At 40.2% G+C, this 24,209-nt stretch overlaps 1 protein-coding gene across 1 annotated transcript in view; it reads right to left on the bottom strand.

Moving 5' to 3' along the window:
• Nucleotides 1–869: 869 nt before the first annotated feature.
• The window catches only part of slf1 (SMC5-SMC6 complex localization factor 1), a 151,666-nt gene continuing 128,326 nt past the window's right edge, over nt 870–24,209 (bottom strand). The window contains exon 16 of the mRNA XM_073066417.1: nt 870–2,182. Coding sequence (XP_072922518.1) covers nt 1,707–2,182 — 476 coding nt within the window. The 3' untranslated portion in view covers nt 870–1,706. The remainder of the gene's footprint in view (nt 2,183–24,209) is intronic.

Raw genomic sequence — 24,209 nt, forward strand, 5'->3', positions numbered from 1 at the left:
TCAAAGGAGGTTCACAAGGATGATTCTGAGAATCAAAGGGTTATCATATGAGGAATGTCAGATGGCTTTGGGCCTGTACTGACTGGAATTTAGAAGGCTGAGGAGGATCTCATTGAAACCTTTCAAATGCTGAAAGGCCTGGACAGAATAGATGTGGAAAGGATGTTTCCAATGGTGGGGGAGTCAAGGACAATAGGGTATAGCCTCAGGATATAAAGGCATACATTTAAAACAGATGTAGAGACTTTTTTTTAGCCAAACAGTGGTGAGTTTGTGGGATTTGTTACCACAGGCAGCTGTGGAGGCCTTGTCATTTGATGTATTTAAGGTGAAGATTGATAATTGCTTGATTGGTCATGGCCTCAAAGGTTACAGAGGGATAAAAGGATCAACCATGATTGAATGGCAGAGCAGATTTGAAGGGCCAAATGGCCTAATTTTGCTCTATGTCTTATGGTTTAATTAAATAATCTTTAATGATACATGTTCTGTTTGGGTTCAGAAAAAAAGTCAGTGATCTTAGATATTAACCTGTAATAGAAGCCTGTACATATGCTGCTTACTTGTTTTTTTGGAAATTACTAGAAAATTTGTTGTAACATTGAACTGCTTTGTTGGAGGCTTAGAGTCATTAAGGAAAGCCACACAAGATTTACCAAAATACAATTCTGCAATCTTTCATAAAATTTCTAAACATAGGCAGCAGATTCATTTGCAAAAAATACCTGGTAGATTTCAGGCCTTATACAAAGACTGAATCCAATGCAGCATAAAGACAAAGACTGATCTCAGCATCAAGTCAAGTAGCATCTGAAGAAAGACAGCAAGACAGCGTTACCAGTCAGTGACTTTTCAGCATTTCCAATATATTGTTTTTAGCTGCAGTATTTTTATTTTTAATTTTGATTGCACAGAAAAGCAGTTAGGCGACAAATACATGTTGCTATACAGAAACAGGGTTATTTTGGAAAATTTCTATTCATTAACCTTTGGTAGGTACCAAGGTTAAGAGAATATAAATAAGTTAAAGAGAAAGCAACCCAATTGATCGAAAGCTGCTCTTCAAAGTGACATGGGGGGGGAGGGGGGGGGAAGGATATTGGAATAAGCTTTACTGCTTTGAGATGAGACCTCATTTTAAAGGAACGTAAGAACATATGAAATAGGAGCAGGAATAAAAAAAGTTACACTAAACACAAATTCTTACCTGAAAATCTGAAAGTACTATTAAAGTTATTTTAGGATTGAAGTAAAACAACGCAAAGTAAATCTAACCATTTCTATGGTCTGATTCTTGTATCATCAAAACTGGATCAGAACATACAAGAACAGTGATACAAACATCTACTTAAATTGCACTAACAACTCTAACTGTGCAAATGATGAGTTCATTACACATAGATTTCCAAACAGGATTAAATTTAGAGTTTATACAATCATAAAGGTCAAAGAACTCTCTTCAAAAGCATTACTTTACAAAATACTGTATAAACTATCATACATTATACATTCTGTTTTCTCTAGCCATGTACAGTATCATTACATTTTCAAATTTCTCTCAATCGCAATTCTTTGTTTTGAAGGCTGGAGAAAATACCAGCCTTCAAATTGAAGCAGCATCGACTTTCACAGCTTAGTACTTATGCCATCAGGATTTCAAGTTGGACCCTGATTCTGAGATGAAAATGTATCCTTCCCATTTGAAATCAAAAATTTGTAAGTGTTGATTCCAAGTGCAAAAGTAGCAATTCTATTTGCCCTCCATGTGCCAGAGATCCATTCCTGAGAATGCCAAGCACTTGTTGAATACAATTTGGAAGTTCCTCGTAAGCTTTTACATCTTCAGCATACTGCACCATCAGCTGGTCAGGAAAGGAATTAACCACATTCTCAAACTTACTCTTCCCTAGAGTTTGAATTGCATTCAAAGATTCATCATTCACAACATGACAGATTAAGGACAAGTTGTGATTTTCAATATAATTTTTTAGCAACATAGACCAGAGATAAGCACCAGATTCAAATTCAGTAGGACTAATGTCACCCTTAAAACTTCCAAATAGCTCTGCATTCTCCACCTTTGCAACTTTATTAACAACAGAAGTATCTCCTTTCATCTTTGGTGAATTGATATAATTTAAGGACATTCTTCCAAGGCAGTCTTGTTGTAATGAAACAGCCCCTGTAAAAACAAATTGCAGATTAATAAATGGCATCTAAACAACTGAAGGAAACAAGTTCTTTTTGCACCTTTAGGGCACATCTGTAACTACTTAAGGCATAATTACATTGACCTAATTAACGTGCTTGATCACTTTACAGAAAATGCCTGGACACATCATGCTCACTGAAGATGTAGATTTGGGTTCATCACCTTGCTTCTAAGGATATATTTCTTTCAATTTAATTCTCTCCCTCCACCCACCACTATATTGCTATTTTAAGATGATCTTATTTCAGAATCAAAATCAGGTTTAATATTACTGGCATATGTCGTGAAATTTGTTGTCTTTGCAGCAGCTGTACAATAATTAAAAGTAAGAGAAAAAACTGAAATAAAGTATATATATTAAACAAGTAGTGCAAAACTAGAAATAAAAAGAGTAATAAGATAGCGTTCATGGGTTCAATATCCATTTAGATGGCAGATGGCAGAGGGCAAGACGCTGTTCCTGAACCATTGAGTGTGTGCCTTCAGCCTTCTGTACCTCCTTCCTGAAGGTAGCAATGAGAAAAGGGCATGATTTGGTAGACAGGGGCCTTTAATGATGGATGCTGCCTTTTTGAGGCATTGCCTATTGAAGGTGTTCTGGATAATATAGAGGTCAGTGCCCATGATGGAGTTGACTGAGTTTACAACTCTGCAGCTTATTTTGATTCTGAGCAGTAGCTCCCCCCACTCTAAAACCAGACAGTGATACAGCCAGTTAGAATGCTCTGCATGGTACATCTGTAGGAATTTGTGAGTGTGTTTGGTGACATACCAAATATCCTCAAACACCAAATGAATATAGCTGCTGTTTGCCTTCTTTGTAGCGGCATCAATATATTGGGCCCAATATAGATCCTCAGAGAAACTTTTCAAGTTCCCAGGAATTCTACTTCTGATCCCTGAAGAGGATTGGTATGTGTTTCCTCATCTTACCCTTTCTGAAGTCCTTATGTCCACAATTTTGCAGTGCGTCCTAAAATTAATGCCCTTGAAATCATAAACACAAGAGATTCTGCAGATGCTGGAGGGATTCAGCAAGTCAAGCAGCATCCAAGGAGGGGAAGAAATAATCGACATTTTTGGTCAAGAGACTCCATCAGGACTGAAGGGGAAGGGAGAAAAGCAGCCAGAATAAGAAAGTGGGGAGAGGGGGAAGGAGTATCAGCTGGCAGGTGATACGTGAGAGGGAATGAACTGGGGGGCTGGGGGAGGAGGGAATGAAGTGAGAAGCTGGGAGGTGTTAAGTGAAAAGAAAGAATCCAACAGATTACATGCACACACAGTTCAACTCTTTGAGTGATTATGCAGAAAGTTCAAAGTTAATAACTCATCAGTTAATAATTCATCATGGGTGATTGATAAGTTCATGGCCTAAGGTAGAAGGAGATGAGTTAACTTCAAACTTTCTGCATAATCACTCAAAGAGTTGAACTGCATGTGCATGTAATGAGAGCTGTATAACTCATCCCCTTCTACCTTAGGCCACAAACTTATCAATCACCCATGCTGTGGACACTTTCTGGAGGTCCAAGATCCATATGCTCCATGATCGCTGGACTAAGTGTGTAAATGTAGGAGGGGACTATGTTGAAAAATAAATGTGCTAGGTTTTCTAAAATTGACTGCTTAGGCCACGAACTTATCAATCACCCCTTGTATAAACCTGTTGGTCCTGGCTTTTATGCTGCAGTACCATTTCCCGTACTTCATAGTGGGAATTTCATATCTACAGATGGGCTGGGCTATCTGCACCACTCTCTGCAGAGTCCTGCGATTAAGGGAAGTACAGTTCCCATATCAGGCAGTAATGTAGTCAGTCAGTTGTGCCCCTATAGCATGTTCTTAGAATTTGGAGGGGGGGGGGCATTCCAAACTTCTTCAACCATCTGAGCTGAAAGAGGTGCTGTTGTGGAGATGTGGAGAAAGCGAACCAGCTGAACAACTTCTTCAATAGGTTCGACAGCACAATCTCATCCTCACCGCAGAACTCCACACCAGGCTTGTCTTTCTACTCGTCCTCCCTCTTACTTCCCTCACAGGAAAATAGCCACTCACAGGAGACCTTGCCCACGCCCAGGATTACGGCTGCACAGGTGGAAGGTCAACTGAGGAAGATCTGTACCAGCAAGGCGGCCGGACCGGATGGAGTATCCCCACGATTACTGAGGGCCTGTGCGACTGAGCTGGGAGAACCACTACAGCGCATCTTCAACATGAGCCTGGAGCAGAGAAGAGTACCAAGACAGTGGAAAACATCCTGTATTGTCCCGGTACCAAAGAAACCACAACCAAAGGAGTTGAATGACTTCAGACCTGTTGCCTTGACGTCGCACGTGATGAAGACCATGGAGCGGCTGATAATACAGAATCTGAGGCCACAAACCAGGCACATCCGGGATCCTCTTCAGTTTGCGTATAAGGAGAAGGTGGGAGTGGAGGATGCTATCACGTATTTGCTGCACAAATCCCTCTCTCACCTGGATGGGGTCAGTGGTGGTGTGAGGATTACATTCCTGGACTTCTCTAGTGCCTTTAACACCATCCAGCCCAAGATCTTAAGGCACAAACTAACGGAGATGGGAGTAGACTCTCACATGGTGGATTGGATAGTGGACTACTTGACAGATAGACCTCAGTATGTGCGGTTGGGAGACTGTAGGTCTGACACGGTGGTCAGCAGCACAGGAGCGCCGCAGGGGACCGTGCTCTCTCCGGTCCTGTTCACCCTGTACACATCAGACTTCCAATATAACTCGGAGTCCTGCCATGTGCAGAAGTTCGCTGATGACACGGCCATAGTGGGGTGTGTCAGGAATGGACAGGAGGAAGAGTATAGGAAACTGATACAGGACTTTGTGATATGGTGCAACTCAAACTACCTGCATCTCAATATCACCAAGACCAAGGAGATGGTGGTGGACTTTAGGAGATCTAGGCCTCATATGGAGCCAGTGATCATTAATGGAGAATGTGTGGAGCAGGTTAAGACCTACAAGTATCTGGGAGTACAGTTAGACGAGAAGCTAGACTGGACTGCCAACACAGATGCCTTGTGCAGGAAGGCACAGAGTCGACTGTACTTCCTTAGAAGGTTGGCGTCATTCAATGTCTGTAGTGAGATGCTGAAGATGTTCTATAGGTCAGTTGTGGAGAGCGCCCTCTTCTTTGTGGTGGCGTGTTGGGGAGGCAGCATTAAGAAGAGGGACGCCTCATGTCTTAATAAGCTGGTAAGGAAGGCGGGCTCTGTCGTGGGCAAAGTACTGGAGAGTATAACATCGGTAGCAGAGCGAAGGGCGCTGAGTAGGCTACGGTCAATTATGGAAAACCCTGAACATCCTCTACATAGCACCATCCAGAGACAGAGAAGCAGTTTCAGCGACAGGTTGCTATCGATGCAACGCTCCTCAGACAGGATGAAGAGATCAATACTCCCCAATGCCATTCGGCTTTACAATTCAACCGTCAGGAGTAAGATATGTTAAAGTGCCGGGGTTAGGACTCAATGTATTTAAGTAAACTACTTAAGAACTTTTTAAAAGCTATTATTAATGCTTTTTGAAATTAGTTTTTGCTACAATAAGTGTATGGGACATTGGAAAAAATGTTGAATTTCCCTATGGGGATGAATAAAGTATCTATCTATCTATCTTGTGCCTTTTTCATCACATAGCCGTATGAACAAACCATGTGAGATCCTTGGTGATGTTTATACCAAGGAACTTAAAGCTGTTCACCCTCTCAACCCCAGATCCACTGATATCTTTAGGGATTGGCCTGTGTCCATTTCTCCTGTAGTCCACAACCAGCTCCTTTGCTTTTGCGACATTGAGGGACAGGTTGTTTTCTTGATACCACTGTGTCAGGGTAATGACTTACTCTCTATTATTATTTGAGATTAGGCCAGTGTAGTGTCATTAGTAAATTTAATTAGCAGATTGGAGCTGTGGGTGGGGACAGAGTCATGGGTATACAGAGAGAAAGGAGGGGGGGTTTAGTACACAACCCTGAGGGGCACCTGTGTTGAGGGTCAGAATTGAGGGCATCCACTCTTACCAACTGCCAGCAATGTGACAGGAAGTCCAGGATCCAGCTACACAAGGCAGGGTGAAGCTGAGATCTCGTAGCTTCTTGTCGAGTCTGGGTGGAATTATGGTGTTGAATGCTGAACTGTAGTCCAAGAAAAGCATTCTCATATAAGCATCCCTCTTCTCCAGATGTGTAAAGATGGTGTGTAGAGCTGCGGCTATTGCATTGTCTGTTGATCGGTTGTGTTGGTAGGCGAATTGTAGGGGGTCCAGTGTGGGCGGTAGCATGCTGCAGAGCAGCCTCTCAAAGCATTAGCTCATTATTGAGATGAGTAAGACAGGATGCCAGTCATTCAGACAAGTTAGCTTGGTCTTTTTTGGTACAGGGACAATGGTAGATAATTTGAAGCAGGAGGGCACTCTACTCTGGGAGAGGGAGATGAAAAATGTCTGTAAACACACCTGCCAGTTGTGCCATGCACCACAGCTCTATTTCCATCTTTAATATCTTTATTTTTCCCTTTCAGGGTTCTTTTGAAGACCCTGACCTGGAGTTACATGCAGACTTTGGTTCTTTGTGGGAATGGGTCCCGTTCTCGGGGTTTCAGAACCGGCCATTGTGGTTCGGCATGCCAAGGGTTTGGCCTGAGAATCCGCCTCATGTTTGAAAGCCTATGATCTTGGGGATGGGCGGATTGTGTGTCGTCCTGGAGGCCGGAAAATGTTTCACTATGGGCCCGAGGACCCGAGATCTTTGCTATCTTCAGGCACAGAGCTTGTAAAAAGCAACGAAATGGACTTTTTAAACATCGTAAACCAGCGGGTTGTTGTTATGTCTCCTGCCCGCTGTGAAAATAGGGGACACCTCCCTCTTCCTTATTAGCAAGAGAGAGAACATGTGGTTTGCCAAATGAAATGCGATAGACTTTGGGGTAACTACAAGGTCTGTGCCTTTGCTATCACCTAGCTCATGCATGTGCTCAGTAGTGGGTGTGCCTTTTTTTTGCTGGGGGTGGGAAGGAAGGGTATCATTGCCTTGCTGCTGCTTACGCGCAGGAGGGGGGAGTACTTTGGGCCATTTCTCTGTGAAGAAAAAGAATTAAAGGATGTATATTGTATACATTTCTCTGATATTAAATTGGACTTTTGAACCTTTGAGTTACATTTCAAAGCACAAAAATACACTATTTTTCACTTAGCAAGAGCAAAAAAATATATAGCAAGGTCAATCATTCTTCAAGCCTGTACCACTATTCAATAAGATCATGAATGATCTAATAATTGACCTGAATTACTGTACAATATTGGAATGTTTACATAACTAATCCCATTTCTGGATCAGATGCTCATTTAATGATATTCCTTAAACACCACTATTTAGAACACTGCCAGGAAATATTAGAACATGGTGCTTGAGGTCAATTTTGTCAGTTGGCACTCATGGCCAACAAGTTTTCTACAGTGTTGGAACTTAAAATAAATATAATGTGAACAAATTAATACAGTTTCATTTTTTTCTGAATAAATACAATCTCCATTGAATAAGTGCTTTACTTGTCCAGGAGGTTTCAGTGAAATGGGAATTTGAATGTTATGATGGGGGGGGGGGGAAAAGACGTGGTTGATCTTCTGTTTAATATGTATTTGTTAATGGGGAGATGATGCTGCTATTGGGAAACTCCTATTATTTAAAGAGACCACAGAAATCAGATTATACAAGGCACGTTTGTGGCTAGAGAAACTCACTAAATAGTTACATTCCCATCAAGATAAGAAAGCAGAATCAATGTGGGTGGAAAGGGTATAAAGAGAGGATTCTAGGACTCTTAGCATCAAAAAGAGAGATAGCAACAATAATAAAAAGCTTAAAAGAAAAATAACAAAATCATCACAAGGACTTTATTTTTCATAACATGAAAAATCAAATTGACAAGCCATTTGGAGAAAGGCTTACGGAAAGCAGGCTGGTCTTTACCAGCATATGAACCCAATGATGAAAAAGATTATTTTAGACCTTGTATAATGAGACAGGGTTAATTAGTAATCTCAGTAAGGAAATCTATTGGGGAAAAAGGGTCACCACATGAAAAAATCTTGCATTCAGTTCAAGAGGGTGCAGCTCAGTGAAAAGCTAGAGTTTTGAACTTTAATAATGCCAATTACTTAGAGGGACCAATTATATAGGCAAAAGGGACAGGTAGTCTGGGAAATTAGAAAAGGTTTATTTGAAGATAAATATTTCTTAATTTATGTACATTCCACTGAGTAAAAAAAACTCCATGGGGAAAGCTCATGACTAAGTGTGGTGGTTAAGATTTAGGGAAAAGGCTTACAATACTACCAAGAGCAGAAATGACCTTGAGAATTGAGTTTAAGAAAGCTACAGCATATGATAAATCGATCAAGTAAAAGGGAGAATATTAAAGTAACTTTAAAATATTTAAAAATAAGAACTTCTTCAGCTATCAAAAATGAACTGGAAAGAGGTAGACTTCAGAGACACAGACAAAAAAAAAAAGAAATAGTGGGAAATATGGAAATGGCTAAGGCATTAAAAGTAATACTTAACCATTTTCACAATGACATCCAAAATATGACAAATAATGGGCAGCTAAGAATTTAATGATAGGAAGAAGCAAAATGCTGAAGTATTGGGCAAGTTAAGGAAACTAAAAGTGATAGCCTGAGAAACAATGAACACATTCATCTTCCAAAATTTCTCTTCTTCTGACATGGTCTCAAAAACTGGAAGGCAGCAACTGCTGTTCAAGAAAGAGAAAGAAAGTGAGGAAAACCATACCTTCTCTTATTTAATTACAAGGGGAATATAATAGCATTTTAAAACAAAAGTAACAATAAGAAATGAAGGCTTGGATAAATGGTGAAAACATAACTTTGAGGCATTTTCAAACAGATGAGCAATAGATACAGCCAGTTTATTAGCTTTGTATGAATGCCAATGAATGGTCAGTCTAGTTTCCAGTCAACAACAAAATAAAAAGCCACACAAATGAGAACTGCTATATGAGGACCAGATTCCAACATTAAAAAGTGTAAAATTTTAGTATTAGGTTAGTTTCTGAGGAGGGGTGCAGGAGAACAGAAAAACATGTCTAGACCAGCAATGTAATTTTTCTTAAAAGTAATGATTACTTTTTCTTTAAAAAAAACTTTTTATTTAAAAAGTCATGCAGCTGCTTAACCTTAACCTTGTTAAGCAACTATCATTCTAATCAAATCAATTGATGGCATAAGTGTCAAATTGATTTGCAGTAGATCCATTTTAAAATTCAGCATTTGAGTTTAGAAGAAGACCCTCTGGTCTTCTCCTATCATTTCACATTTCCCCCTCCCCCCACTACTTTCAAATCTCTTAGTATCTTTCCCTTCAGTTAGTCCTGACGAAGGGTCTCGGCCCGAAACATCAACAGTGCTTCTCCTTATAGATGCTGCCTGACCTGCTGTGTTCCACCAGCATTTTGTGTGTGTTGTTTGGCTTATTGAGATACAGTATGCGGCATTCTGAGAGGTACATGCGGAGAAACTTTCCTTTAATGGAGAATTTGAAATTAGGGAAAGAGAGCCAAAGGTAAAACTAAGAGGCTAGCTTTTAAGGTTTGAATTCAGGAGAAATATTTGCATGCTATTGATTGTGAACAGTAGAAAACCCTAACTTTTAGAGAGGTGTAGTGCTGAGGTATCAAGAATGTTCAAGCCAAAGATCTATAGACAATAGGTGCAGGAGTAGGCCATTCGGCCCTTCTAGCCAGCACCGCCATTCACTGCGATCATGGCTGATCATCCACAATCAGTACCCCATTCCTGCCTTCTCCCCATATCCCTTGACTCCGCTATCTTTAAGAGCTCTATCTAACTCGTGAAAGCATCCAGAGAATTGGCCTCCACTGTCTTCTGAGGCACAGCATTCCACAGATCCACAACTGTGGTAGGCAGTGAAGAAGGTTAATGGAATGCTGGCCTTTATTACAAAGGGAATTGAGTACAAGAGCAAGGAAATCCTTTTGCATTTGTACAGGGCCCTGGTGAGACCACACCTGGAGTATTGTGTACAGTTTTGGTCTCCAGGGTTAAGGAAGGACATCCTGGCTATAGAGGAAGTGCAGCGTAGATTCACAAGGTTAATTCCTGGGATGTCCGGACTGTCTTACGCAGAGAGGTTAGAGAGACTGGGCTTGTACACGCTGGAATTAAGGAGATTGAGAGGGGATCTGATTGCAACATATAAGATTATTAAGGGATTGGACAAGATAGAGGCAGGAAATATGTTCCAGATGCTGGGAGAGTCCAGTACCAGAGGGCATGGTTTGAGAATAAGGGGTAGGTCATTTAGGACAGAGTTAAGGAAAAACTTCTTCTCCCAGAGAGTTGTGGGGGTCTGGAATGCACTGCCTCGGAAGGCAGTGGAGGCTAATTCTCTGGATGCTTTCAAGAAGGAGCTAGATAGGTATCTTATGGATAGGGGAATCAAGGGATATGGGGACAAGGCAGGAACCGGGTATTGATAGTAGATGATCAGCCATGATCACAGAATGGCGGTGCAGGCTCAAAGGGCCGAATGGTCTACTTCTGCACCTATTGTCTATTGACTATAACTCTCTGGGTGAAAAAGTTTTTCCTCAACTCCGTTCTAAATGGTCTACCCCTCATTCTTAAACTGTGGCCTCTGGTTCTGGACTCCCCTAACATTGGGAACATGTTTCCTGCCTCTAGCGTGTCAAATCCCTTAATAATCTTGTATGTTTCAATCAGATCCCCTCTAAATTCCAGTGTATACAAGCCCAGTTGCTCCAATCTTTCAACATATGACAGACCCGCCATCCCGGGAATTAACCTCGTGAACCTACGCTGCCCTCCTTCAATAGCAAGAATGTCCTTCCTCAAATTTGGAGACCAAAACTGCACACAATACTCCAGGTGTGGTCTCACCAGGGCCCTATACAACTGTAGAAGGACCTCTTTGCTCCTATACTCAACTCCCCTTGTTATGAAGGCCAACATGCCATTAGCTTTCTTCACTGTCTGCTGTACCTGCATGCTTACTTTCAGTGACTGATGAACACCTAGATCTCGTTGTACTTCCCCTTTTCCTAATTTGACACCATTCAGGTAGTAATCTGCCTTCCTGTTCTTGCCACCAAAGTGGATAACCTCACATTTATCCACATTAAACTGCATCTGCCATGTAGCTGCCCACTCACCCAACCTGTCCAGTGTCATAACATCCTCCTCACATTTCACACTGCCACCCAGCTTCGTGTCATCTGTAAATTTGCTAATGTTACTTTTAATCCCTTCATCTAAATCATTAATGTATATTGTAAATAGCTGTGGTCCCAGCACCGAGCCTTGCGGTACCCCACTAGTCACTGCCTGCCAGTCTGAAAGGGACCCGTTAATCCCTACTATTTTCTTCCTGTCTGCCAACCAATTTTCTATCCATGTCAGTACCCTACCCCCAATACTATGTGCTCTAATTTTGCCCACTAATCTCCTATATGGGACCTATCAAAGGCTTTCTGAAAGTCCAGGTACACTACATCCACTGGCTCTCCCTTGTCCATTTTCATAGTTACATCCTCAAAAAATTCCAGAAGATTAGTCAAGCATGATTTCCCCTTCGTAAATCCATGCTAACTCGGACCGATCCTATTACTGCTATCCAAATGTGTCGCTATTTCATCTTTTATAATTGACTCCAGTATCTTCCCCACCACTGATGTCAGGCATTATTCCTTCTACCACAGACCATACACTGCGTGACACTGTATTCCATCTGCCACTTCTTTGCCCATTCTGTCTAAGTCTTTCTGCAGACTCTCCGCTCCCTCAGCACTACCTGCCACTCCACCTATTGGCACAAACCTGGCCAACAAAGCCATCAATTTCATTGTCCAAATCATTGACATATAATGTGAAAAGAAGAGGTTTTCCAATAACAATCCCAGAGCAACACCATATTCACTGGCAGCCAACCAGAAACGGTTCCCTTTATTCTATTTTTTGCCTCCTGCCAGTCAATCTTCTATCCATGCTAATATCTTCCAGGTAATTCCATGGGCTCTTATCTTGTTAAGCAGCCTCATGTGTGGCAGCTTGTCAAAGGCCCAAAAATCCAAGTAAACACCATCAATTGACTCTTCTTTGTTTATCCTGCTTGTTATTTCCTTAAAGAATTCCAACAGATTTGCCAGGTAAGATTTCCCCTTAAGGAAACAATGCTGACTTGGCCTATTTTATCATGTGCCTCCAAGTACCCTGAAACCTCATCCTTAACAATGGACTCCAACATCTTCCCATCCATTGAAGTCAGGTTAACTGGTCAATATCTTCCTTCCTTTTGCCTCCCTCCCTTCTTAAAGAATGGAGTTATATTTGCATTTTTCTAAGCCTCCAGAACCATTCCAAAATCTAGTGATTTTTAAAAAACCATTATCAATACCAGAGAAAGGCTATGAACTAGGACCTGAAAAGTGCAAACGGACACACAAGTTTTCCACCTACATAAACCAACTAAATGTCTTAAAAAGGCCAGTACAGACCAAGATTTGCAAGTGGCCCTAAAACCGAATATATTGTACGAAGACTTTACCAATGTAGAACTTCACTGAAAAAGTAATCATTTTCCTTTCCTGCAAGGACACAAAGTTTAAGAGCTGTGGTGATTAAGACACCAAAAAACAACACCCAAGTAGAAAAGATTAGCACTGCACTGTTGTCTTTATTATTGTATGGGCTGAAAGAAGTGGAAAGTATAGTACAAATTCATTGATAGAAGTAAACAGAACTGGGTTTGTCAATGGTAGCATCAAAACTCAAAAGTATAAAAAAGTATATGATGCACACTGCACAGCTCCGAGCAGAAGAACAAGTTCAAGATAACAGAAATAGCTTTCTACGTCTTTTTAAATGGTCAAATACATTATGTATTTTCCAAACCACGTCCTACTGAAAATCAGAATAATGTTATTTTATCTCATTGTTGAAACCAATTGGAATAAGTCTGGATATTGGTTTGTTGTTAGGCAGCTGCCTAATTTTAAATAATTTATAAAATGCACTTGTAGAATTTAGTTTCTATGACCAAAGGGCAAATCCATAAATATGGTGAACAGGTGGGCGAGAGAAACATACACATTGAAAACACATGTGCAAGAAAATAACAAGTTAACAACCAAGAGGGGGCAGGAGTGTACCTTAGATTCAAAAATGCTCAAAATCAAAGTCAATACAGTGAGATTGTTGGATCTGTATGACATCAAGGGAGCTCTCCACACAAGTGAAAGGACTTACTATGGTGTATTTCCCTAGAGTACATATGAATGCCATAATTACATACAACACTTCTGCCTTTGCAGTATTTGATACAACTGTATGTAGTATACAGTAAGCTCAGCAGGAGGCAATTGTTTGTTATTGCTCTACACATATAGTGGGATTAAAAATGTGCAGAACTACTAATAAAAAGATCAATAATCTGGAATTGTCCAAGATGCTGGTACAATAGAAAGGGTGCAGAGGAAATTTACAAGGATGTTACCTGGATTGGGGAACATGCCTTATGAGAATAGGTTGAGTGAACTCGGCCTTTTCTCCCTTAGAGTGACAGAGGATGAGAGGTGACCTGATAGAGGTGTACAAGACGATGAGAGGCATTGATCATGTGGATAGTCAGAGGCTTTATCCAAGGGCTGAAATGGCTAGTACGAGAGGGTACAGTTTTAAGGTGCTTGGAAGTAGGTACAGAGATGTCAGGGACAAGTTTTGTTTTAAAAATGCAGCGAGTGGTGAGTGCATAGAATGGGCTGCTGGCGATGGTGGTGGAGGTGGATACAATAGGATCTTTAAGAGACTCCTGGATAGGTACATAGAGCTTAGAAAAATAGAGGGCTATGGGTAACCCTAGGTAATCTCTAAGGTAAGGACATGTTCGGCACAGCTTTGTGAGCTGAAGGGCCTGTATTGTGCTGCAGGTTATCTATGTTTTTATTTCAGGACTCTCCACCCCTCAACCCCACAATAAATATCGATGTCCAAAACTATTAACTATTGGCTTGAAGAGTCCAGAGTCAGACACCACAACCGGACCTTGCAGGGAAAGTTGTCTATAGGGAATAAGTTGTCCCATGTCTCCACACTGCTAGTGGCATAGGACTTCATGGCAAAAGGATTAATTTTCAATTGTATTACTCACACAAGTGATCAATTATCCAACTGAAAATCTTAACTTATCCTCCACAATTATCAGCATCAAACTAATATGCATGGTTAAAGCATTTGTATTTCTTATTTAAGTATATTGGACCTTGCACACATTTGCCTTCCCTTCTCTCTTCAGAATCACCGTGCATAGAAACATAGAAAATAGGTGCAGGAGTAGGCCATTCAGCCCTTCGAGCCTGCACCACCATTCAGTATGATCATGGCTGATTATCCAACTCAGAACCCTGTACCTGCTTTCTCTCCATACCCCCTGATCCCTTTAGCCACAAGGGCCATATCTAACTTCCTCTTAAATATAGCCAATGAACCGGCCTCAACTGTTTCCTGTGGCAGAGAATTCCACAGATTCACCACTCTCTGTGTGAAGAAGTTTTTCCTCATTTCGGTCCTAAAAGGCTTCCCCTTTATCCTTAAACTGTGACCCCTCATTCTGGACTTCCCCAACATCGGAAACAATCTTCCTGCATCTAGCCTGTCCAATCCCTTTAGAATTTTATACGTTTCAATAAGATCCCCCCTCAATCTTCTAAATTCCAGTGAGTATAAGCCTAGTTGATCCAGTCTTTCTTCATATGAAAGTCCTGCCATCCCAGGAATCAATCTGGTGAACCTTCTTTGTACTCCCTCTATGGCAAGAATGTCTTTCCTCAGATTAAGGGACCAAAACTGCACACAATATTCTAGGTGCAGTCTCACCAAGGCCTTGTACAACTGCAGTAGAACCTCCCTGCTCCTGTACTCAAATCCTTTTGCTATGAATGCCAACATACCATTTGCTTTTTCACCGAATGCTGTACCTGCATGCCCACCTTCAATGACTGGTGTACAATGACACCCAGGTCTCGTTGCATCTCCCCTTTTCCTAATCGGCCACCGTTCAGATAATAATCTGTTTTCCTGTTCTTGCAACCAAAGTGGATAACCTCACAATTATCCACATTAAATTGCATCTGCCATGAATTTGCCCACTCACCTAACCTATCCAAGTCACCCTGCATCCTCTTAGCATCTTCCTCACAGCTAACACCGCCGCCCAGCTTCGTGTCATCCGCAAACTTGGAGATGCTGCATTTAATTCCCTCGTCTAAATCATTAATATATATTGTAAACAACTGGGGTCCCAACACTGAGCCTTGTGGTACCCCACTAGTCACTGCCTGCCATTCTGAAAAGGTCCCGTTTACTCCCACTCTTTGCTTCCTGTCTGCCAACCAATTCTCTATCCACATCAATACCATACCCCCAATACCGTGTGCTTTAAGTTTGCACACTAATCTCCTGTGTGGGACCTTGTCAAAAGCCTTTTGAAAATCTAAATATACCACATCCACTGGCTCTCCCCTATCCACTCTACTAGTTACATCTTCAAAAAATTCTGTAAGATTCGTCAGACATGATTTCCCTTTCACAAATCCATGCTGACTTTGTCCGATGATTTCACCTCTTTCCAAATGTGCTGTTATCACATCTTTGATAACCGACTCTAGCATTTTCCCCACCACCGATGTCAGACTAACCAGTCTATAATTCCCCGGTTTCTCTCTCCCTCCTTTTTTAAAAAGTGGGGTTACATTAGCCACCCTCCAATCCTCAGGAACTAATCCAGAATCTAAGGAGTTTTGAAAAATTATCACTAATGCATCCACTATTTCTTGGGCTATTTCCTTAAGCAGTCTGGGATGCAGACCATCTGGCCCTGGGGATTTATCTACCTTTAATCCCTTCAATTTACCTAACACCACTTCCCTACTAACATGTATTTCCCTCAGTTCCTCCATCTCACTAGACCCTCGGTCCCTTACTATTTCCGGAAGATTATTTATGTCCTCCTTAGTGAAGACAGAACCAAAGTAGTTATTCAATTGGTCTGCCATGTCTTTGTTCCCCATGATCAATTTACCTGTTTCTGACTGTAAAGGACCTACATTTGTCTTGACCAATCTTTTTCTTTTCACGTATCTATAAAAGCTTTTACAGTCAGTTTTTATGTTCCCTGCCAGCTTTCTCTCATAATCTTTTTTCCCTTTCCTAATTAAGCCCTTTGTCCTCCTCTGCTAGTCTCTGAATTTCTCCCAGTCCTCAGGTGTGCCGCTTTTTTTTGCTACTTTATATGTTTCTTCTTTGGACTTGAAACTATTCCTAATTTCCCTTGTCAGCCACGGGTGCACTACCTTCCCTGGTTTATTCTTTTGCCAAACTGGGATGAACAATTGTTGTAGTTCATCCATGTGATCTTTAAATGCTTTCCATTGCATATCCACCGTCAACCCTTTAAGTATCATTTGCCAGTCTATCTTAGCTAATTCACGTCTCATACCTTCAAAGTTACCCTTCTTTAAGTTCAGAACCTTTGTTTCTGAATTAACTATGTCACTCTCCATCTTAATGAAGAATTCCACCATATTATGGTCACTCTTACCCAAGGGGCCTCGCACGACAAGATTGCTAACTAACCCTTCCTCATTGCTCAATACCCAATCTAGAATGGCCTGCTCTGTAGTTGGTTCCTCGACATGTTGGTTCAGAAAACCATCCCGCATACATTCCAAGAAATCCTCTTCCTCAGCACCCTTACCAATTTGGTTCACCCAATCTATATGTAGATTGAAATCACCCATTATAACTACTGTTCCTTTATTGCACGCATTTCTAATTTCCTGTTTAATGCCATCCCCAACCTCACTACTACTGTTAGGTGGCCTGTACACAACTCCCACCAGCGTTTTCTGCCCCTTAGTGCTATGCAGCTCTACCCATATCGATTCCACATCCTCCAGGCTAATGTCCTTCCTTTCTATTGCGTTAATCTCCTCTCTAACCAGCAATGCTACCCCACCTCCTTTTCTTTCCTGTCTATCCCTCCTGAATATTGAATATCCCTGGATGTTGAGCTCCCATCCTTGGTCACCCTGGAGCCATGTCTCTGTGATCCCAACTATATCATATTCATTAATAACTATCTGCACTTTCAATTCTGCAAGAGATCAGCTCCTTAGTGCAAGATCGTCACAGTATAACTACGGTTATTGAGGTTAAAATATAGTTAGGAATTACGCTCTTCAATTCCTTTCTTCTTCTTCTTCGGTTGTCCATCGGAATCCGAAGACGATTGTCCACTCTTTTAACTGTGAGATCTTTGATGACTATACAGTCCTATCCTGGACCCACAAGTTCTATTTCAGGTGGGACATGTATGTGTGGTAGTGGGGTAGCGATGGCAACCATGGCTGCATTTCTCCTGGCTCTCTTCTGCTGTCTTCTGACTGCTCTTTCCATCTCCAGAATATGAACCCCATCCCTACACAGCTGTCACCAAGTGTTATGGTCAGCAGCAACATCTTCCAGGTCCTCGGGTCTGATCTTGCACTTCCTTAAAGCATTCTTCATCTGATCCAGATAGCACTTCTTCAGCCCTCCAGCTGAGTGTCGATCATGATGTAGCTGGCTGTATAGCACTTTGCGGGGTAGCCAACATGGGGCATCCTTATTACGTGCCCCAGCCACTGCAGCTGACGCTGGGTGATCATGGCCTCAATACTTCTGCAGTTGGTCTTTACAAGTATTTCAGTGTGAGGCATCCGCTTACACCAAGTAATTCCCAGGATGTGCTGAAAGCAGCTTATGTGGAAGCACTCCAAGGACTTGATGTGATGACTATAGGTTACCCAAGCTTCACAGCTATAAAGGAGGGTGATAACACAAACTGCTTGGTATACAGCGACCTTTGTGGAGGGACGAAGGCTCCTGTTCTGAAAAACTCTACGCCGAAGTCTTCCAAAGGCAGCTGATGCCTGTTTAATGCGGCTCTGGATGTCGTTGCTCTTCAATTCCTTTACACCTTGAGTTAACAGTTTACAATGAAAGCTGTGGACTATTTTATATATTAAAAAATGGGAGATGTGACCCACAATAGTAAATGTCATCAAGTCTCAGATTTGCAGCTGGTATACTCAAGTTTGGGACTGAATACCATCAGATCTCTTTGGAATTTACAGCCAAGCCCATAATAACTCAGGTTAGCACGAGTAATATGGAAATACACTTTGACTACTCAATGATAATGAATTTGGCACTCTTCTTGTTACTTCTGAAAAGAATTGAGATGAGTTACCAAGGGCAATTAAAAATAAACCATATGTAAATCAAACATAATTACCAATATAGGGCATCATGCAGCTGATTGTTAACAAAATAGTTAAAATTAGCCCAAAGGTTCCTTCTCAGCTCTGTACTACCAAATAACAAGATCAAATTGTTGTTACATGATTTGTCTAAATAGGAGGGAAAAAATGGAGACTTTAAACTATTAACAGCCACCTCCTCCCTCCCTCTGAAAAATAGATAAATCATACTGTATCTGGAGTCAGTGAAGTCATGTTTGCCCTTCAGAAGTGATTTATTGATTACAAAATGACGCATGAAAAGATTCAAGTATGCAAGATCCCTACAGGTGTACTTCAAGCTCACCTCAGTTTTGCACTTCTAGTTACTATGCTAATTTTTTAATATCTTATTTGAAATAGATATGTTGCAACTGGTGTATCTGAGAGATGCCAAACTTGCTATTCAGACAAAGACACCACAAAACAATTCAGTAGCCAAATGAATTCTCCCAACATCCGAACCAACAAACATTTTGAGAAATAATATGAAAATTCAAAACTAAGCACAATCAGAATGCTACTTATAACAGAGACAAAACTTCAGTGGATATAATACAATCATGTTTAAATCAAACACTTGATATGACCAATCATGTTTATTATCACTAACTTATGATGAAATGTGTTGTTTTGTAGCAGTAGTCAGCACAGACATAAAATTGACTATATAATAAACTTTGCAAAGAGGAATAATTCGGGAATGGTAGACTGGGAATAGAAGAGGGGTCGGATCAGGAAGAAAGGGGCTTAGGGAGTAAAAAAAAGTTCCATGATCTTCTTGAAAAGCAGCTTATACAGTACATGGTAGCCAACCATGCTCACCAAGGTAGTAATTAATGCAGTGGATGGCATGTGAATAGCAACACAGTCTCAGCTGCAGCCACCGGGGTTCAATCTGACTCTACTGTAGAGATGGAGTTTGCGTGTTCTCCTTCAAACTACAAGGTGACTAGTGGTGTTCCTCAGGGATCTGTACTGGGTCTGCTACTTTTCAGATTGTTTGTCAACAATTTATATAATGGAACTTATGGCTTTGTGACAAAGTTTACAGATGATATGAAGATTGGTGGATAGGTAGTGCTAAGGAAGCAATACGATTACAACAGAACAGACAATTTGGAAGAATGGGCAAAAGAAGTGGCAGATGGAAAACAGTGTTGAGAAATATACAATAATGCATTTTGGTAAAAGGAACAATAATAGTGTGTTCTATTATCTAAATGGGGAGAAGGCTCAAACAAAAGAAGTGGAGAGGGGCTTAGGAGTTCTCGTGTAAGACTCCCAGAAGCTTAATTTACAGGTTGAGTCTGTGGTAAAGAAGGCAAATGCAATGTTGGCATTTATTTCAAGGAGAATGGAATATAAAAGAAAGGAGATAATGCTGAGCCTTTATAAGACACCAGTCAGGCCGCACTTAGAGCATTGTCAACAGTTTTGGGCCCTATATCTCAGAAAGGATGCGCAGTCATTGGAGAGAGTCCAGAGGAGGTTCACAAGGATGATTCTGGAAATGAAGGGACTAACATATGAGGAGCGTTTGGCAGCTTTGGGCCTGTGTTCACTGAAATTTAGAAGAAACAAGTCAGGTTTATTGTCATTTCAACCATAAACTGCTGGTACAGTACACAGTAAAATTGAAACAATGTTCCTCTAGGACCCTGATGCAGCATGAAACAACACAAAACTACACTAGACTATGTGAGACAACACAAGGCTACACTAGACTATGTAAAACAACATAAAAACTGCACTAGACTACAGACCTGCACAGAACGACATAAAATGCACAAAACAGCGCAGTACAATAATTAATAAACAAGACAATAGGCACAGTAGAGGACAAATTACACTATAATAATAAATGATGCGGGGGGGATCTCATTGAAACCTACCGAATGTTGAAAGGACTAGACAGGGTGGATGTGGAGAGGATGTTTCCTATGGTGGGGATACACAGAACCAGACGGTACAGCCTCAAAATTGAAGGGCAACCCTTTAGAACAGAAGTAAGGAGGATTTTTTTTAACCGCAGAGTAGTAAATCTATGGAATGCTCTGCCACAGATTGTGGTGGAGCCCCAAGTCCATGGCTATATTTCAGGTGGAAGTTGGTCATTTCCTGATCAGTCAAGGCATCTAAGGATATGGTGAGAAGGCAGGTGTATGGGGTTGATTGGGATTCGGGACCAGGCATGATGAAATGGTAGAGCAGACTTGATGGGCTGAATGGCCAAGTTCTGCCCTGATGTCTTATGGTCTTTCATTTTCACTTCACTGACTTTGTATAGTTTCAGTAATTCTGTACAATGCATATCCTTGACTTGTAGATGGCAAAAAGTTTTGGGAATCAGATTGATCAATTTGAATAAAATACAATAAAATGATTTGCTTTCATGATCACAGGGTTTATATGATGAATCAAGTTTCTAATTGATGATTGCTTAATTTTGAATGTCAAAAGCAGGCAAGTCAGGCTAAATGCATTCTTGGTTAAGCTGTAATAAGGCTCATTCCTAATCTTCATGGCCCTGATGGAGCCAACAGGTGAGCATTATAAGCCAAAGAAATACTGCTCAGAGTTTGGAAACTTAGGGTCTAAGACAGTATGCCATGGAAACCAGAATACAATAATTAACAGCTGGTTTTAGTTATAGTAACTGTTGGATCTGACCGCTTAGTTCTTAGATTTGGCAGTTTAATTGATATTTTTCTTTGCAGTTTAACAATTTATAATATGATTGTATTTTAGTAGCACTTATATGCCTGTAACTTTTACAGCCCATAGTGGTTATTTTGGTGCAATTCTGGAAATTATAATGTTCTGCATGATTTGAATAAGAGCCATCTCACTGGTTACTTCTTATCTATAAATTTGAATGGAATTTTTCTCATCTCTGTACTATAAAAATTGCTGACTGCAACGCAGCACAATATTAGCTTTGTCTCTCTCTTTGCTTAGAAGGCCTCTATCACAGTGTGTTTCAATTTTCCTTTGTTCTATCAATGCTTAATACAACGATCGTGAAGAAATAAGTTTTGCGCCTCTTTCCCGACTTCTAAAAGAACCTTGGATTAAAACCAACATAACTAAGAAACATTCGTTTTGAACTCCCAATAAAAGAAATCTGCTACCCTTATCCTTTTTGGTTTAATTTTGATTCTAAGACCAATGTGATTGAGCTTCAGCTGTTTCCTCAGATTTGGGCAATTTGCATTGGATAATAAGATCCAGCAATGAAAACAAAGGAGCACAATGGCTTATTCCAATCTTAGTTACAAAAAATAGTTTTGACATAAACAAGTACATACTTGATTAGAGGTAGCCAAGTTACTTCAAAGTTTTAGCTATGGTCTGTTCAACAGCAGAAACAACTTCCACTTAAAAAATTATACTTTCAAGAATACTGGTGTTTTTAATATTATATCAATCGTTAGTGCTTAACCAATGTTTCTTACAACCTCAATCTTAGTATTTTCCTTAAAATTTTAAAGATTCAAGTTTGTTACCTTGGAAACTTAGATATTGCTAATCAGTTACGTGATTTATAAGGTGAAACTAAAAACAAAATCATTTAAAATCTTTTCAAAGTATCTTTAATAACAGCATTTCAGTTGTTTGATTGATAATGTTACTTATTTTCAATTCCTTCATTAGTACTTTCTTCTAATTTTGTATTTGAATACTTTAGATTGTGCTAATGCAACCAATCAAGTGCACAATAAAATTTGCAGAATAACCTGTTAGATTCAAGATAATTAAGTTAATTCTCATTATAATTTTTAAAATGTTGAATAAGCTTCAGAACCTTGTTGCTTAAATAGTCAAATGTGGGAATATGAAAGTCAAATGACCTGTTTATCTATGTTAAAATGATTAAAATTCTCCACTTCGTGTAATCCAAAATCTAATTCATCCTTCAGATTAACACCAAGCAAATAAGAATGGTTATAGCAAGGGGATACCCATAAAACCTTTAGCAGTTAGAGATACAAATAATTTAAGTTACAAAATGAGTATATTTTTGTACTGGTGGTATATCAACAAATATTGCCAGGTGATTCAAACAGCTATGTTTGAAATGATAAAGATGCAATAACATTAGACCCATTTGCAATCTCTTCAAGTACAGTATTTACTCTACTCTAGTGAAAAATAATCAATATACTACATGTTGGTTCTGAAATATAATTCTTTCCCTTGTGCCACCACTAAATTCATGCCAATGATTCAGAATTTGTGCCTTCTGGGTCTTGTTTCTTTTGTCAATTAAAGATTCCTTATTTTGTCTAGGCCTTTTATCATTTTGAACATCAGAATCAGGTTTAATATCACTAGCATATGTTGTGAAATTTGTTAACTTTTTGGCAGCAGTATTATTAAATGCATGATAATGATTAATAAATAGACAAAAAATTGAATTACATTAAGCATACATATATATGTCTATTAGGTAGTTAAGTTAAAATAAGTAGTGCAAAAAATAAAAATAAAATGATAATGTTGAATAAGTAAATCTTATTCAGTACAGGCAGTCCCCAAATTACGAACGTCTGACTTACATACAGCCTGCCATAAAGTCTATTATATTGAAAATCTGAGTTCAATACAATGGTTTGTAGTAACAAACGCACACACTACTTTGTGACGCTCATGAAAACATTGCGCGGCTTCAGAGGTTTGTCGCCTTGTGGAAGGCCGTCCCGCCATTTTAAGTCGGATCACGTTGCCGTTAACACCACGCTGAGTGTGTAATTTTGTATTTGGCTTAAATTTTTCTCTTATTTACCCTTGTAACCATGTCTCCAAAGCAAAAATCCAATGCAAGTGCTGGTGATGCATCAATGAAAAGGTAAATGACATGGTTGAAAATAAGGTGGAAATAATAAAGCTATCGGAAAGAGATGAAACGCCATCGGTCACTGGAAAAGCATTAGGCTACAGTCGGTCAACGATTGGAACAATTTTAAAGGATAAAGTAAGAATAATGGAGCATGTGACAGGCCCTGCCCCGACGAAAGCTACAATTATTACTAAGCAACACAGTGGTTTGATTATTGAAATGGAAAGGCTATTGATAATTTGGTTAGACGAAAACCAAAATCAGCGTAATATTCCTATTAGCCTTACTTTACTGCAAGTAAAGGCTCGAATCCTTTTCAATAATTTAAAAGCTGCATGTTCAGTAAGTGAAGGTGCTTGTGATGAAGAATTTGTTGCAAGTAGGGGTTGGTTCAATCACTTCAAAGCGAGGGCAAATTTACATAATATTAAAGTGCAAGGTGAAGCAGCGAGTGCCAACGTAAATGCTCCGAGTGATTTTCCTGAAATGTTTAAAAAAATTATTGAGGGGGGAGGTTATTTGCCAGACCAAATATTTATTGTAGACGAGACTGGCTTATTTTGGGAAAAAAATGCCTGTAAGGACCTACATTTCGAAAGAGGAAAATAGTGCACCAGGGCATAAGGCATCGAAGGATAGGCTAATGTTATTGCTTGGGGGTAACCCATCCTCGGATTTCAAGCTCAAGCCTTTGCTTGTGTATCACTCCCTAAATCTGAGGGCACTTC

Source organism: Hemitrygon akajei, chromosome 2 (genome assembly GCF_048418815.1).
Source record: "Hemitrygon akajei chromosome 2, sHemAka1.3, whole genome shotgun sequence".
Classification (NCBI taxonomy): Eukaryota; Metazoa; Chordata; class Chondrichthyes; order Myliobatiformes; family Dasyatidae; genus Hemitrygon; species Hemitrygon akajei.